We start from the raw sequence: 17,872 nt of genomic DNA, 5'->3' as shown, positions 1-17,872 counted from the left end.
AGGAACTAAGGAGAGGCGTATAATCATAAAGTATACTGCAGTTATGGAATTACCCTGCACTGGGAATCAGGCAGCTTATATCCATGTCGGCAAGTTAAACTCCACTAATATCCAAAGTCAACAGTGAAGGTAAACATTGTTGAGAGCTCTCCTTGTGTAAATACAGCTCTGGGGCTGCAGCTCAGAGGAGACAGAGTTACTCACTGCGGTGTGCGGGGATGGGAATAAGACTCCCGTTGCACAGCACTTTGATCCATTCCTGGTTTCACTAGGAGTTTAATCAGACACACCTGAGCCTGTTACCTATACACACACTGTGTCCGATCAAGCTGGTAGTAAAACCTGGACTGGGTGACACTGCTACGCAATAGGAGTCTTATTTCCATCCCTGACACTGCTGGTCTGAAATATAAACTCAACTCCAGCCAAGTTCTTGGATCAATCCGGCTCCAAGATTTCCAACAAAAGAAACAATTAAATCCTTAGTTAGGGGACTCGGCAGTGGATTGAAGTGAGTAGTTTGTTCCTGTTTTATTTCCAGCAGCCCACTTGCTTCGTTTCAAGCTGTTCCGTGCGAACAATGAGGCTTCTGTGCGTCGAGATCTCCTGCTTTATCACTGTCAAGGTGGAGTGGAGTGAGAGATTTACACAATATCAGGCAGGCAGATTCAACACCATGCTTGCCTGTGCTTCGCTATGCGTCACCGCTGTATACCAACAGCAGACTTCAAAACAGCCACCCAAGCACGTTTCTTTGTTGTGTTTATAAGGTCTTCAGGGATGGAAATAAGACTCCTATTGCGCAGCAGTTACACCCAGTTCAGGTTTTACTATGAGCTTGATCGGCCACAGTGTGTATAGGTAACAGGCTCAGGTGTGTCTGATTAAACTCCTAGTGAAACCAGGAATGGATCACACTGCTCTGCAATGGGAGTCTTATTGCCATCCCTGGACTTTATGCATTCACTCCCATATTGAGATTTACTATTCTAAATTCCAGAGGGGCATTGGGGGAATACTAAGTTACAGCGGCTAAAAGGAAATACTCTGTGGCTTGGAACTGGGTTTCAGGAGACTCGGTTTCAGGCCACTGCACGGCACACCAGGCAGGGAGATTTGGGGTTTGATACAGCAACCTCAAACTGAGTCTCCCGGTCTCCTGGAAGCAGGTTTCAAGTCGCTGTTTCTGTTCCTGTTCCTGTTACTCCATTGAAAGTTCTCATTTAAAACAGGATGTATGTGTTGATTAAACATTACGGGAGGCCCATGTCTTCATGAGGCAGGTTTCGTCAGTTTCTCGTCATGCAAGGAATTTCTTTGACCTTGACTGCATTGCAACACAACCTTCGGTACTTTTGCCTGCTCTGATAAGACGTTTCCGAGCAGGAAGCCGGAAATCCTGTGCGCTGCTTGGTAACCACGATGACAGGAAAGGCAGGTCAACATAACCGCTGGGGTTGGGAGATTAGTGAGAGTGTGATTGCATGTGAAGAAACTGCTTCTTATTATTCTTATTAATATTATGAATTAGTCGTTTAGCAGACGCTTTTATCCAAAGTGACTTAGAGAGACTAGGGGGGTGAACTATGCATCATCAACAGCTGCTGCTGCTGCTGCAGAGTCGCTTCCAATAGGAGCTCGTTTGTTTTACGTCTCATCCGAAGGATGGAGCACAAGGAGGTTCAGTGCGAGTGCCCGGTCATCTCCGAGCGGACTTGGACTGTGACCTGTGACCTGCAGCTGGTCACGGGTGTCGCAGTGAACATCCACATGAATCAACAACTCAGCTTGGCATCTCAGAACAGGGTGTGCTTAGGGCAGCGGTGTGGAGTAGTGGTCAGGGCTCTGGACACTTGACCGGAGGGTCGTGGGTTCAATCCCAGGTGGGGGACACTGCTGCTGTACCCTTGAGCAAGGTACTTTACCTAGATTGCTCCAGTAAAAACCCAACTGTATAAATGGGTAATTATATGTAAAAATAATGTGATATCTTGTAACAATTGTAAGTCGCCCTGGATAAGGGCGTCTGCTAAGAAATAAATAATAATAATAATAACGGGGGCTGAATTCACAATGAATGGCTTCAGAACTGGGATGAGATATTCCAGTGTTATTCCTGTAGGATTCAGACCGGGATTCATTAGGAATTATAATTTCAATTACAATGCTACTTTGTTCAATTACAATTATGCTGCAATAACTATAATTACATAGAAACTAAAAAGTAACTACCCACACATTAAGATGCTTCCTCTATTTTTATATATAACCCAGGAAGTCCGCTGTAATTGCAATGAATTCTGAATTGCACCCTTACAAGGGCTTGGTTGGCTCTGCTTACCCGTGCCGTCGGGAGTGGAGCGCACAAACGTGGGCAGCATCTTGATCGTGGCCGTGGCGTTGGTGTCCCTGCCCAGCCCCTTCTCCATCTCCTTCAGGAAGCGCTTCGAGATCTCCAGCAGCGTCTCCTCGGACAGGCGAAGGTGATAGAGGTACTTATCCACCTGGAGCACACGCACAGAGGCAAGGGGTGAGAACTGAGAAGGGAGAATAAGGAGGCTTGGTGCTCCAGCGATTAAAGAAAAGAGTTTGATACCAGGAGGTTCAAATCCCGGCTCAGCCACTGACTCCCTGTGTGTGACCCTGAGCAAGTCACTGAACCTCCTTGTGCTCCGTCCTTCGGATGAGACGTAAAACAAACAAGGTCCTGTTGGAAGTGACTCTGCAGCAGCAGTTGTTGATTAAGCATAGTTCACCCCCCTAGTCTCTAAGTCGGAAGACAGCTACGAGAAAGTGATATTTGAGTTCTGAAGGTCTCAGAAAACCACAAAAGGACAAATTGCAAAAGTACAAACAATAAAAACATGTGTGGTTCAAAAGTAAAATCAGCAGCACACAGGGATCAAAGAACGGAGTAAATAATCATGCATTGATTTCTTTACGTGGACTGGAGGAGGGTGAAGCACTGGCTGGAGGTTCCAAGCAACTCCCAAATGCGATCTTTGTAACGAGAGAACGAAAAGTGCCACTGGTGTGGCATTATGGGGGGGACAGAGAAGTAAAACTACAAATGGGTCCTTATGGATTAGGACCGTCCAAATATACAGCCTTGGAACTATTCCAAAATAAAACAGATCATTGTTTGTTTTTTTAATGGGGGGGGGTATTAATTACGTCTCATCCGCAGGACGGAGCACAAGGAGGTTAAGTGACTCGCTCAGGTTCACACACAGCGAGTCAGTGGCTGGGATTGAACCTGGAGCCTCCTGGTAACAAACCCCTTTCTCTAACTGCAAACCTCCGTCAAGCAGACTGACCTTCCGTGGGCTGGTGCCTTCTTCATCAGCATTGCCGTATTTCTGCTCGACTTTTTTTTTCAGTTTTTATTTTTAGGTTTTCATCCTGTCGTGACACCCACAGCACATGACACAGCAGAGCGATCCGATTGGCTAGTAAGGTCTGTATGATTGACAGCAGGGAGTATGACCTCACGCCTCCGAGCGACTCTGCAATTGAACCTCCCTGCGGAGGATGTAGGGTAAACTGTTCCAGCTCCGGTAAAACCCGGTTTATATCAAACCCCATCCGAGGAGCAGACTCTCTCCTGGACTGGTTAATCGAGCTCACACAGTTCCTATGGAGTTCTTTCCAAGGTTAGGCCGATTTCAGTTTGATTGGGTTTCGTTTTTCTCCTGGTCGCTGTGCTTGCTTTGTCTCATCCAGAACTATTAAAAACACTCAAAGTCACATTTAGAAACACCGAAAGAAGCTTGGCAAGTCTCACGAGAAATGCTTTAATGAAAAAACCGAGAAAGACTTCCAGTCAAAACACCAAAAATAAAAGCAATACCAGCAGAGATGAAAGAAGAGTTATACTGATTATTACAAAACTATTTCTTTTTTAGAATCAGATTGAAGTGAAACCGATGTAAAAAGACCAACTAAAATAATCCATTGCACTCGGAATCTGACCTCCACATGAATAACTTCAATCGATCTTGCATTAGGAGCTGGGAAGCAGGGCATTTTAAAAACGTGTCCCACTGACTGATCAATGCCTCCCTGATTTTTTAATCATATGCCCTGCCTGTCTGTCTGCGGTGGTCAGGGTTGCACCAGCACTGGCTAAGTCTACCCTTGTCCTAGACTTGACTTCAGATGTCTTTAAAAAACTGAAATCAGCCACAAACGGTCTGGAATCTCAAAGCAGGGATGGAAATAAGACTCCCATTGCATGGCAGTTTGATCCATTCCTGTTTTCACTATGGAGCCTAACAAGACACACCTGAGCCTGTTATACCTATACAGACTGGGGCTAATCAAGCTCATAGTAAAACCTGGAATGGGTGAAACTGCTGTGCAATAGGAGTCTTATTTCCAGCTCTGGAGTAGTTCACAGGTCCTATCAAAACACACGCTCAATTAAATACCAGCCACATTATAGCAGCAGTGTGGAATAGTGGTTAGGGCTCTGGACTCTTGACCAGAGGGTCGTGGGTTCAATCCCAGGTGGGGGACACTGCTGCTGTACCCTTGAGCAAGGTGCTTTACCTAGATTGCTCCAGGAAAAACCCAACTGTATAAATGGGTAATTGTATGTAAAAATAATGTGATATCTTGTAACAATTGTAAGTCGACCCGGATAAGGGCGTCTGCTAAGAAATAAATAATAATAATATATAAATAAATAAATAAAACTAAATAAGCAAATAAAATTAAGGGTGGATTAACCAGTGTCTAATAAGCTCTATCTTTTCACTAGAAGGAGTCTGCTCCAGCCTGTGTTACACGCGTCTCTGAAGAGAAAGCTGTTGACCTCATTGTCAAAACACCTTGGTACAGGCTTATCAAAAACACAGGAATGTTAGACGTTAAAAGGTTAAACAGAAAGGCAATTCCCTTCCCTTCTCCACCCCTCCATCCCACTCCTTCCTCCCCTCCCAGCTGGTTTTCATGGCCCTGCCTCTTTCCTGTAAAACGGGTTTCTTTCCCTGCAGTCTCGTGACACAGGTGGGTCTGCAGAGAGGGGGGGAGACGTGATGACCAACAGAAAAAGAATCTTCATTCGCTGCAGCCTCCCTGCATTCTTCAGAGCCTCCGTCACAATGTCAAGCCCTGTTTGAAACAGGCTGCTGTGAATTCATCTGGCATTTCAAAAGAGTTTGCCTAAGATTAAAACGATTTAAATAAAAAACCCTGTAACAAAGTGAACAAGCTGAATGACACACGTTTCCTCTGAAGACACGAAGCAATACGAATGTATTTTTATACAGCGCCCTCCCTTCACACCACAGACAAAATAAGAGCACTCTATTTTGGCAGCGGTGTGGAGTAGTGGTTAGGGCTCTGAACTCTTGACCGGAGGGTCGTGGGTTCAATCCCAGGCGGGGGACACTGCTGCTGTACCCTTGAGCAAGGTACTTTACCTAGATTGCTCCAGTAAAAACCGTATAAATGGGGAATTGTATGTAAAAATAATGTGATATCTTGTAACAATTGTAAGTCGTCCTGGATAAGGGCGTCTGCTAAGAAATAAATAATAATAATTGTATATATATATGAGTGAAAGATTTCAGTTTGTTTAAGGTTCGATAGCCCTTTTGCAGAACACCCAGACACAAGATTTGAAGTTTTCAAGCACTTTCGTACGATTTTATTAAATTACAGAAATAAAAAGACAAACCAAAACAAAAGCCTAACTCCATTTCGGAGCACTAACTCAAACTTTTTTCTCTCTCCCTCACTAAATCTGGACGGCTAAGCCGTTTACCAGTAAAACAAAACAACACGCTTTCACAAACACGAACAAAAAGGTTCACACAGTATCTTTTCCACCCCCCGGTCTCTTCACTCTGACAGCCTCTCCCTTCACACCAACTGGAGGCTGCCCTGAACAAACATCGTGTCTCTGATTTATAGCTGCCTGCTAATTACAGGCAGGTGAACTAAAAATTATTAAAAACTAAAAATAATTACACCTGTGGCAGACCCACACATTGATCTGGCAGGGACAGAAAATAACCCCACCCCTGCCAATCAGAGACACATTTTCTTCAGGCAGGAGAATTATAAATAGTGGCAGAGTCAGGGGAGGAGAAAAATGTAGTTCAGGGGTTAGTACAAGACTACATTACCCAGAAGGCCTCAGGGCTATTAAGCAGACAATGAGGGACATCTGCTGGTAACTGAAGCAGGGCCAAATCTTTCTGGGACTGGTGTGGATCCAGTCTGGGTATAACCAGTGTGGGAAAACGGCACAGTGCTGGTTTTGTTACTGGAAAACGGTAGCCATCCAGTTCATTACTTTAGAACCAGAAAAGTTTAGTTAATGCTCCAGCTTGGGAGTTAGACTTTTGTTTTGTTCTGTTTGCAAGTCAGCAGGAATGCACTGAACTACAGTTTGTGCGTCTGGGTCAACTGGTTTATGGGGGCAGACCAGCCTTGGCCAGGGACTTAACCACTATATATAAAAACACACACTGTCAACATCCCAGTCCATACGCACTAGATGCCACCTCCGCAGTGAAGTCAACTCTTTTGTCTTCATAAAAAGCGAGCTGTGAAGCTGAAACGAAAATCATTTTATGTTGCAGCGAAGCTTGAAACTATATTGAATACATGAGACAACAGGTACATGCAATTCTACTTGTATTCACAATCTCATTAACTTACTCCAACAGTGTATCGTTCATTCTGATTGTCCTTTCGCTATAACTAACCCCTCGATATAAACTAACAAAAGGCTTAACCCTGACAAATAATGATTGTACAGTGTACTGTACACTCATTATTATTTATTTCTTAGCAGACGCCCTTATCCAGGGCGACTTACAATTGTTACAAGATATCACACATTATTTTTACATACAATTACCCATTTATACAGTTGGGTTTTTATTGGAACAATCTAGGTAAAGTACCTTGCTCAAGGGTACAGCAGCAGTGTCCCCCACCTGGGATTGAACCCACGACCCTCCGGTCAAGAGTCCAGAGCCTTAACCACTACTCCACACTGCTGCCCATTACAACTCATTATATAAAAGCACATTTAAAAAAAGTATGGTTTTCAAAGTAGATTTCAATCCAGCGTAAACCTAACGATGTCAGCCGAAGTCGAGTTCCACAAACGAGGAGCACAACAGCAGAAAGCTTCCAGCTGATTTAAGACGATTCTTTGGAACAACCAAGAAGAGTTCAGCATGTTCTGATCTCAAGGAAACGATAGGAGTTAGTCGCTCTTGGAGAGAGGATGGCCCGAATCCATGAAGGACCTTATTGGGTTGCTCACTGGTAGCCAACACAAGGCCCTGAGCTCTGGAGTAATATGTTGAGAAAGTCTGGCAGCTGCGTTCTGGACAAGCTGAAGACTTCTAAAGTTTATTGGCAGATATACCACCAAACAATGAATTACAGCAACACCTCTCAGTGTGACTCCTCTGAAGCAACTAAGAGTTTCCCTGATCAAAACGGATACAGCGTTCTTGCACAGAATCTTCAAAAATCAGGGGAAACTGTTGAAACGCATCCTCTAGAAAATCCTCACAATATTCTGCCAGCATGGAGGTCTGAAATCTCTTTCAGCTTCTGTCTTCAAACAGGCTCTCTAAACAGAGCTGCACGAACCGATTGTTCTGATCAAGCTCTCCGCAGGTGAGGGTCTCTGCTGTCGATCGGGCTGATTTATCCATTCAGAGTGAAGAGTGAAGAAACAGCTGCTTGGGTTCGTGTGGATCGCTGTTCTCCACAAAGTCTAAGAAAAGCAGCGACCCACACGAACCCCAGCAGCTGTTTCTTAATTCACTCTGAACAGGGAATCAGCCCGATCGACACCAGCCACCCTCTCTCTGAATAAATCGATTCAAGAAAGTTTGACTGTTTTCTTCCTCCTACTTCATACTGTGTTTCTGTAAGGCAATCTTCAGGAATATTCACGTCTCCTGTATCTATTGGATGTGAATGTCGGAGGGGGGATCGCTGCAGCGCAAAAGCATTTCGCAGTGTCCTTCCTCATGCAAGGGCACTGCCACTGCAGCCAGCCCTGCCGCTGCTTCATGTCACACTGAAGCTCACGCGGGAAAGGTTACCTCCCTCCCCCACTCTAACAGCGAACGTAAAGTTTGCTGACAGGTCAGTTCAGCTATAGGGAGCCTATTGATATGTACTGTACCCGGCATGCTGGCTCGGGGTACTGTAAACATAACTATTGATATGTACTGTACCCGGCATGCTGGCTCGGGGTACTGTAAACATAACTGGCATTCCTTCAACTGCCATGTTTCAAACAGGAGAGAAAGAGTCGCAGTGCTGGATTGAGCAATCAAGGGTCTCCCAGCGGGGAGAGAGGGAGAGAGTGAGGGAGGCAGGGGGAGAGAGAGAGAGAGGGAAGGAGAGAGAGACACAGGAGAAAGAGTTGCAGTGCTGGATTGCCCAATCACGGGTTTCCCAGCAGGGAGAGAGAGGGAGGGAGAGGGAGGGGGAGAGAGAGAGAGAGACAGAGAGGGAAGGAGAGAGAGACAGAGGGAAGGAAAGAGAGACACAGGAGAAAGAGACGCAGAGCTGGATTGCGCAATCACGGGTCTCCCAGCGGGGAGAGGGAGAGGGAGAGAGAGAGAGAGAGAGAGGGAAGGGGAGACACAGGAGAGAAAGATGCAGTGCTGGATTGCGCAATCACGGGTCTCCCAGCGGGGAGAAGGAGAGAGAGAGGGAGAGAGAGAGAGAGACATAGAGAGGGAGGGAGAGAGACAGACAGAGAGGAGACACACACACAGAGATAGGAGAGACAGGTGGAGAAACACAGAAGGAGGAAGAGAGAGACACAGAGACACCCCCACACACACAGAGTGGGAGGGAGACACAGGCACACACACACCCCTGGACTGTCTCAAACCATTCTGCAATAGGAGTCTTATTTATCATTATTATTATTAAGCTCACATAACTACTATAAAACCTGGGACTAGAGTATACTAGATCCTCAGACACTGAAGAGGTAGCCTTCACAGCGCAGAGTCCCAGCGGGATTCCTGTTACACAGGCACCGAAGCGACGGATCTGGAACAGCAACGAGGGAAGGGATAAATGAAAAAAGGAACAATTCAAGATCCTTCCTGTTCACAATTATGTAACGCGTTCAACAGCAGATCTACACGGCTTCAAACAATTCCGGTTGAACAAGCAAACGGATTTTGTTTTTTTAGCATCGCAGTAAAAAGGGGCAGGGAGGTTTGAGGTGCGGTGCTACACAGCAACGTTACTCACATGACAAAAAAAAAAAAAAAAAACCCAACGAGGTTTTGAGTCCGATTACATAAGTATGCAAATCGAAGGGAGAGATGGAGGTCGAATGGTTCGCTGGTCAGGCAGAGAAAGCCAACAGGAGGCTGAAGCCTGGGAGCAAGCTGCTTTCAACACCACTGGAGACTGTGTGACCCGGGGGTGGCTTAGCGTGTAGAGTTGTGGACTGGGAGCCTGGGGATCAAGTTTTTTTTATTCTTTTTTTTAAATATAATTTCAACAGATTTAAAAGGCTACATATTGCAGGTTTTTGTGTGTGTGCGTGTGTCCAAAAGTTTGTCATTCAGTCGCTGAACGCCTGGCTATAATCCACTTGCATGACCGCTGAGGGATGGTTTGGCACTGCAGACAGCTGTAGAAGAGAAAGCTTTTAACTATCGCTTCCTTATCAGTATAATGGTGCTTATGTTGTTGACACTGATTACAAACACAGAGAGCTTGTTCTGTGCGGCCTCAACAAAGCATACAGCAACGCTTTAATCAAAGAGACCGGAGAATCGCGTCACTTTCCTGCCCCCCCCCCCCCCCCCCCCCCCCCATACAGTATATTTCATGTTCACTATTCAGTATCGCTGTGGTATACTGGGAGCACAACTAACCAAAATTACAAAATGGAGCACCGACTTTTTGAATAACTTGCAATAGTGGCAGTGATCATATTAACACGTTTTAGAAAGTACTGCAGTTCTCGAATTTGATGACGCGTTAAGCCGAGGGCACACGAACCCGCGTGTGGTTTAGAACTGGGGTTTCAAGGAACTGGGGTTTCAAGAAACTGGGCTCACCAGGCAGGCAGACTTGGGGTTTCATACAGCAAACAGCAAACCTCAAACTAGGCCTCCTGGGACCAGGTTTCAAGCCGCTGTTTCTGAAAAAGCGTCTCCGTGTTCCCTCGGCTTTGTTAAGTCCATACATACGTGTGTCACCTCAAGGCACCTGCGTTTGGTGACGCAATTCTACAAAAAAGAGTGTTGCTGCTATGACGTAAAAAAAAAAAAAAACGTTCTTTCGATTGAGATGATTTGAGAATACGTGATAATGTCGGTTCAGGGTGGGGGAGTTTAGCAAGACGTGATACTGAACTGACAGGGATGTCAAAGCGCTGACCGTAATAAATTAAGACAGGCGGAAAACTAAGAAGATCTTCAACCGTTAATAAATAAATAAATAAATAAATAAATAAATAAATACAAGATTGACGTTTATATTATTATTAAGGGGTATTATTGGTTTAGAAAAATGATATCATTTTTGTATCGAAGCAGAAATATAGGGAAGTCACGAGTTATCCTGTTGAAATTCATGTGTACGTGACAGAACTCAGATCAGCCCACAGAGAGCTGGTTTAATAGGAGATACGCTAGGATTACTACTAGACCCTGTCATCGCTGTCATTTGAAATACAATTTACCCTAATGTTACGGACATAAGGCTTTTCTCGGGTTCAAGCAAAACATATTCTTATTATTCCACTTATAATTAAAAAAAAAGTTAGTTCGCTTATTACATATATATATATATATATATATATATATATATATATATATATATATATATAGCGTGTTAGATCGGAGTTATAACGTTTAGCACTACTGGTTACACTTGTGTTTAATATTTGTTTTGACGTTTGTATTTCAATGTAATCTATATAAAATTTAAACACAGACTCGTATTACAGAAGATTCACGTTCCATTCATTTACGTCGGTGCTTTTTATGAATGGTCAATCGGCGCGTAAGAGTCTTGAAAAGACGGTATTTGTCTGTGGTAGCATGCAAATATACCACTTGAAATGCAGTACATTATACTGTATTGTATGTAACTGTAACTTGGTCCCACGTTAGACTCAGGAAATACTGCATATCCGATCACGTGTTTATAACATTCAACTTTAAAAATGAAAACAAATAAAACTCTCGATGCGGACGTTACTTTCAATGCTGACTGTAGGCGACTTAATAATATTATTACAAGCTCGTCCGAATAGGTTAAAGTTGTTTTTTAATTACAGATGTCGGTAAGGACTATACGTCGTGCGTTTCCATTCAGATGTCTGTTAAAATGACAAACGAAGGAGACCACAGCGGAAAAGAAAAACCGACCGACTTGAAAATCCTCTGAATACACGCCAGAAAATAAAGCACATGGGCGCTGGCAAACTTTAAAATAAAAGCAGAGACAACCAATTAAAAAAATTAATTAAAAAATACACTCACCTTTTGTATCTGATCATGACTTAATTCCGTGAAAAAATACGCCAAAAGATGCGCAGCGATCATTTTCCACAGTGGGGAGAAAAAAATAAAATATATATATTTATAAATAAAGAAAGCAAAAATAAATTGTGATGTAAATCCGTCCGGGTTCCCTTCCTCTTTTTATTCTATATATAGATATTTTACAATGAATTAAATACTATCGGTATGGTTCGTCTCTCGCCTTTCCCACAACTGAGTGCCGGCTAGATTAATACAATGTGACGAGACTGAGTGTGTGAGTCTATCACATGTAACTCGAGCCTCCAATGACATCACACAATCCCACCCTTCTGATTGGCCGAGAGGAAGGTGTGTTGCGTGGCTTTAGCCGGCATTTCTTCCTAATTTGATAGAAAACCGGCCGGTGTTCTGAAAATCCTGCGCTTCCCTTCAAAATGGGCTACCCTGCGTTTTGACTCATTTGTAGCTCATTTGGAGAGGCAGGAATGGCAACGCAAAATGGGCGCATCGTCCCAATTAGATATGCTAAACTGTATTTGCATTCAACGGTCACACACAACGAATCAAAATCGATGTTATTATTAGTTTATTTAGCAGACGCCTTGATCCAAGGCGATTTACAGAGACTAGGGTGTGTGAACTATGCATCAGCTGCAGAGTCATTTACAACTACAATGAGTCAGTGGCTGAGGTGGGATTTGAACCGGGGACCTCCTGGTTACAAGCCCTTTTCTTTAACCACTGGACCACACAGCCTCCGATATATAATATACGACAGATAAAACCAAATACAATCAAAGTTAATACATTTAAGCAAAATGGTGCTTGCGCCGAAAAATGGTACTTAATTTTTTTGTAGGCGTGTCACAAAAAAAATGAATCACGCATGCGTAGTTTGTGCAAGTAGTTGAATACAGGGATGGAAATAAGACTCCTATTGCATAGCCGATTCACCCATTCCAGGTTTTAGTATGAGCTTAACCAACCACATTCTATAGGTAACAAGTTCAGGTGTGTTTTATTAATCGTAAAATCGTAATGGGAGTCTTATTTCCATCCCTGCATTACAACACACAGAGCGACTGAGTCACACAATCACACGGCACCTCTGTTGACTCTAGTGACACTGACACAGTGGTGGTGGAGGGGGGAGGGTCGGGAGAAACCATTAGGAACGTCTGTTGTATCTTAGTAGCCCATAGCAACGTGACACACACACGCACACACCACACGCACGCACGCACGCACACACACACACACACACACACACCCACCACTGATGATTCATCTTCTCTTATGCACACGAAACCCTCCACATTTAAAAAGTCATGGATATAAAATGGAAAAAAAAAAAAATTCTATGAAAAATATATTTATTATGTGTCTACATATACTTCAAATGTTGGGTTTTTTTCAATAATTCTAGTTTCCATCGTGTGCAAGCTGGGGGTGTTTTGCATGTTTTGTTTTTTGGTGTTTTGCTTTACCGTGTTTTCACTGAGCTTTATCACACTTTATTACAGTGCTAAACCTTTATAAAAGGGTCCCAGAGATTTGTGAATCTGTGCTAAGAGTTTCTTCCTTGTGATGCAATTTTAAGTTCACTGCAAGTTGGTCATTAGCTCAGGTCACTGGCCCACACTGTCTATGTCTTGTCAGCACTGATAAGCTGCCTGCGTGCTGTTTTGTCTTATACCGCTGTCATCTGAACTCTCCTAGTCTCAGCAAACAACTGGCCTTGGGTCCGTCGCAGAGGCTAAAATAAAACAGGATGATCCGTGTGAAAGATCATTGCTCCAGATTGTGTCTAAATCCACTGTCTTCCCAAATTCAGACTACTGACTCTCTCTGCTGACATTTGCTCAATATAAATGTTCTCCTAGTAAAAGCACAGCAAAGTGTGATAAAGCACAGTGAAATAGGTAAGCATTGTAAAGCACAGAGAGGGATGGTAAAGCATAGGGAAGCATTGTAAAGCACAGAGAGGTGTAGTAAAGCATAGGGAAGCATTGTAAAGCACAGAGAGGTCTGGTAAAGCATAGGGAAGCATTGTAAAGCACAGAGAGGTCTGGTAAAGCATAGGGAAGCATTGTAAAGCACAGAGAGGTCTGGTAAAGCATAGGGAAGCATTGTAAAGCACAGAGAGGTCTGGTAAAGCATAGGGAAGCATTGTAAAGCACAGAGAGGTCTGGTAAAGCATAGGGAAGCCTTGTAAAGCACAGAGAGGTGTGGTAAAGCATAGGGAAGCATTGTAAAGCACAGAGGCATGGTAAAGCATAGGGATGCATTGTAAAGCACAGAGAGGTCTGGTAAAGCACAGGGAAGCATTGTAAACCACAGAGAGGTGTGTGTGAAAGCCTGGTTATAATAATAATAATAATAAGCCACGATAAATGCACAATGCACAAGCATAAAAAAACTGCACATGTACTGTAGTTAACTTGTTGTGTCGGTGTTCTGAGGTTTATCGTGGGTCTATCTGTTTTATCTCTGCAGGAAGCTATGCGGTGTACACTTGATGACCGCGCGCGCTTTAAACTGTTTATACAGTTTAGCATCTGCAGATATTCTGGGAGACACACGCGGCCGTCCCTGCATCCTCTCTCACTCTAAACAACACGTATAATACTGATACGTTATATTAGTGTTACCATTGTCGCCGTTATCGTCGTTGTTGTTAAACACCGCTGATTTTGTTCCAATCCTGTTTATCAAAAAACACCATTCAATCACTGTTTTCATTTTGTGAATATTATATGGACATCAGTGTGGAGTAGTGGTTAGGGCTCTGGACTCTTGCCCGGAGGGTCGTGGGTTCAATCCCAGGTGGGGGACACTGCTGCTGTACCCTTGAGCAAGGTACTTTACCTAGATTGCTCCAGTAAAAACTCAACTCTATAAATGGTTAATTGTATGTAAAAAATAATGTAATAGTATATAAAAATGATGTGATGTTTTGTAACAATTGTAAATCGCCCTGGATAAGGATGTCTGTTAAGAAATAATAATATATGGGTTTAAATACATAGCCACAAAATTAGTTTATTTTTCCAAAGAAAGTAAAGAACACAAATACAGCTAACATAAAAAAAACAGTCCAATAGACTAATATGAATATACTATAATTGTAAGATATGTTTGTTTATTATATATAAGTACTTTTTACAGAATCAAGGGTTTTGCGGTGCGCCTAACCGGTACTAAATGCTACAACACGATTTTACTGTGAACCGTTACATTACTAAATAATAATCACTTTTTTACACAGAGAATTGTGAGGGTCTGGAACCAACTCCCCAGTAATGTTGTTGAAGCCGACACCCTGGGATCCTTCAAGAAGCTGCTTGATGAGATTCTGGGATCAATAAGCTACCAACAACCAAACGAGCAAGATGGGCCGAATGGCCTCCTCTCGTTTGGAAACTTTCTTATGTTCTTGTGTTCTTATGTTCTTATAAAGCACTTGGTACAACAGAGATGGAAACAAGACTCATGTTGCATAGAAGTTTCATCCATTTCAGGTTTTACTACAAGCTTGATTGACCGCAGTGTGTCTAGGTAAGAAGTTCAGGTGTGTCTTATTAGACTCATAGTAAAACCAGGAATGGATCAAACTGCTATGAATGGGAGATGGATTCCCATTCCTGTATAGGCCATGTGATGTGATGTTTTTGTTTGACAGTCTCTAAAGATTTTACTGACAAAACTGCTTAATATATTCAAATGGAAGTACTGAACCCATTCATTGTTTGATATGATTATGTTTACTTGAGTTACATTTTTATAAGCCATTATTAATAACATTACTAAACACACAAGATGCTCCACAGATATTTTGTACATTTTCCTACAGATTCGGGCTGCCTCAAGTAATCCGTTTCCAGGGACCAGCGTTGGAGACACTCGTGTCTAAATGACCGAAAGATTAAAGGGAAACTGTAGGATGGGTGGAGCTAGCCGGGTTGAAAGGTCACGCTGTACCACATGATGGGAATGGAAAGAGGAAGTCACATCAGTGCTGGCGGTTAGGGTTTTCCCGACAAGCCTCTCCAAGCCAGGTAAAGGCAGATTTTGAGATACTGAAGCAACTGAACTCAGAGCCATGCAGACCGCAAACATTAGAGAATATTAACACTGGAAGCAAGTGCAGCTCTCAGGAGTTGTGTTTGTTCCACAGCAATCGCAGAGCTCATATCCCGTGCAGTTTCTCCACCTTGCGGCATTTCACCATTCCAGCACGACTTCACGAAATCAGATCGCGAACAACTCACGCAAATCTCTAAGCACACCCTGTTCTGAGATGCCAGGCCTACGCAGATATTTAAGAATTGTGCAGACAAGTCTCAAAGTGCAAACCTACAGCCTCAAAAATGCCATTATGGTTTATATTAAAATGTTATGATGATTCTGCAATACAGAGACTGAACTGCTCCCTCCCTCCCTCACCCCCCTGAGAGAAAGGGTGCTCCCTTCAGTCCAGTCCAGGGCAGGCTTGAGGCATGGAGATTGAACTGCTCTCTCCCTCCCTCACCCCCCTGAGAGAAAGGGTGCTCCCTCCACTCCAGTCCAGGGCAGGCTTGAGGCATGGAGACTGAACTGCTCTCTCCCTCCCTCACCCCCCTGAGAGAAAGGGTGTTCCCTTCAGTCCAGTCCAGGGCATGCTTGAGGCATGGAGACTGAACTGCTCCCTCCCTCCCTCACCCCCCTGAGAGAAAGGGTGCTCTCTCCAGTCCAGTCCAGGGCAGGCTTGAGGCAAGGAGACTGAACTGCTCCCTCCCTCCCTCACCCCCTAAGAGAAAGGGGGCTCCCTCCAGTCCAGTCCAGGGCATGCTTGAGGTATGGAGACTGAACTGCTCCCTCCCTCCCTCACCCCCCTAAGAGAAAGGGTGCTCCCTCCAGTCCAGTCCAATCCAGGGCAGGCTTGAGGCATGGAGACTGAACTGCTCCCTCCCTCCCTCACCCCCCTAAGAGAAAGGGTGCTCCCTCTAGCCCAGTCCAGGGCAGGCTTGAGGCATGGAGACTGAACTGCTCCCTACCTCACCCTCCTAAGAGAAAGGGTGCTCCCTCCAATCCAGTCCAGTCCAGGGCAGGCTTGAGGCATGGAGACAGGACGCTGGTTTCAGAATTCCTAGGCCATTACTTTGTGGCCCAGATAGAAAGGCTCTGATAGCTATTTAACTGCCCGGTCTTGCGTCACGTGTCTGTTAGCATTGCGCTGCTCAGCAGTACAGTATAGCTGTGCGCTGCTGTATAACGCATATAACTCGAGGGGCGCGCTAGCTGTTGAATTACGGGAAGAAAATCTATCTGATGCATTAAAAATAAATGCTGTGTCATTCAACACTGTGCGCTAGGATTTCAACGTTTTTAAAATGGACAGGACTTTTCATTATCATACTGGTCTTAGTCAGCTCGCCCTGTTGTTATAACTAACTCGCTTTTCCCGAAGCGCTGGTAATTAAAACGCAATTCCTGCTTAATTGACCGGCGAGCCGAGTCTAGACGAAGCCGATGGTTAAACAGGACAGAGCGCTTGTCCACTACAAATGCTGGACGACTGCCAAAACCTAACAGGAAGAAAAAACCTGTTCGGGATTATCAGATGACAGCCTCTTTCACAGTGGATAACAATACTGTGAGATCGTCCTACGGGTGTTTGGTGCTGCTGCAGGTCAGTTAGCCAGCCCGCCTGAGAGCGCCTGACAGAGGGATACTGTGTGGGCGGAACCCGCTTGCTAGAACGGCACTGAACCGGACTCGAGACTAAAAGAGCATAGCCGACAAAAAGTCTTTTGTTTCGTTAACAATAGACAGGAAAGCGATCTTTTACATTCGCATTGTCATTATTATTTAGCAGATGTCTTTATCCAAGATGACAGAGAGGTTAAGTGACTTGCTCAGGGTCACACACAGTGAGTCAGTGAGTGAGCTGGGATTTGAACCGGAGACCTCCTTGTTACAAGCCCTTTTCTTTAATCACAGGACCACCCATCCCCCATCACCCCCAACCCCCAACCCCCAACCCCCAACCCCCCTCCAACCCCCAACCCCCAACCCCCAACCCCAATCTGCTAACATATCTTCTTACAAAAGTATTTATAAAGTTTTCTAAAAATCTAAACATTTTTTAAAGAAAAGTCTAGACGTACATGGATATGATTTTCCTATATATTGAGTTATATTGTAACAAATTTCAATGCAAATTTTGTCCGATCAGGTAGTTATCATTGCCATAAGAGAGGGCAGGGTGGAGCGAGGAGAGCATGAGAGAGGGAGAGAGGAGAGAGAGGGAGAGAGGAGAGGGAGAGAGAGGGAGGGAGGGAGGGAGGGGGGGGAGCTGAATTAGATCACACAGCATG

At 44.2% G+C, this 17,872-nt stretch overlaps 1 protein-coding gene across 1 annotated transcript in view; it reads right to left on the bottom strand.

Annotated features, from left to right (window-relative positions):
* LOC117397867 (hexokinase-2) overlaps positions 1–11,794 on the bottom strand; it is a 30,952-nt gene extending 19,158 nt beyond the window's left edge. Inside the window, exons 1-2 of the mRNA XM_059013548.1 lie at positions 11,511–11,794; positions 2,342–2,504 (exon numbers count right to left, since the gene is read on the bottom strand). Coding sequence (XP_058869531.1) covers positions 2,342–2,504; positions 11,511–11,573 — 226 coding nt within the window. The 5' untranslated portion in view covers positions 11,574–11,794. The remainder of the gene's footprint in view (positions 1–2,341; positions 2,505–11,510) is intronic.
* Between the last annotated feature and the right edge of the window lie 6,078 nt (positions 11,795–17,872).

Source organism: Acipenser ruthenus, chromosome 46 (genome assembly GCF_902713425.1).
Source record: "Acipenser ruthenus chromosome 46, fAciRut3.2 maternal haplotype, whole genome shotgun sequence".
NCBI classification, from domain to species: Eukaryota; Metazoa; Chordata; class Actinopteri; order Acipenseriformes; family Acipenseridae; genus Acipenser; species Acipenser ruthenus.
Note: the sequence above shows the minus strand (reverse complement) of the source record. Positions and strands in the feature narration are given on the sequence as shown.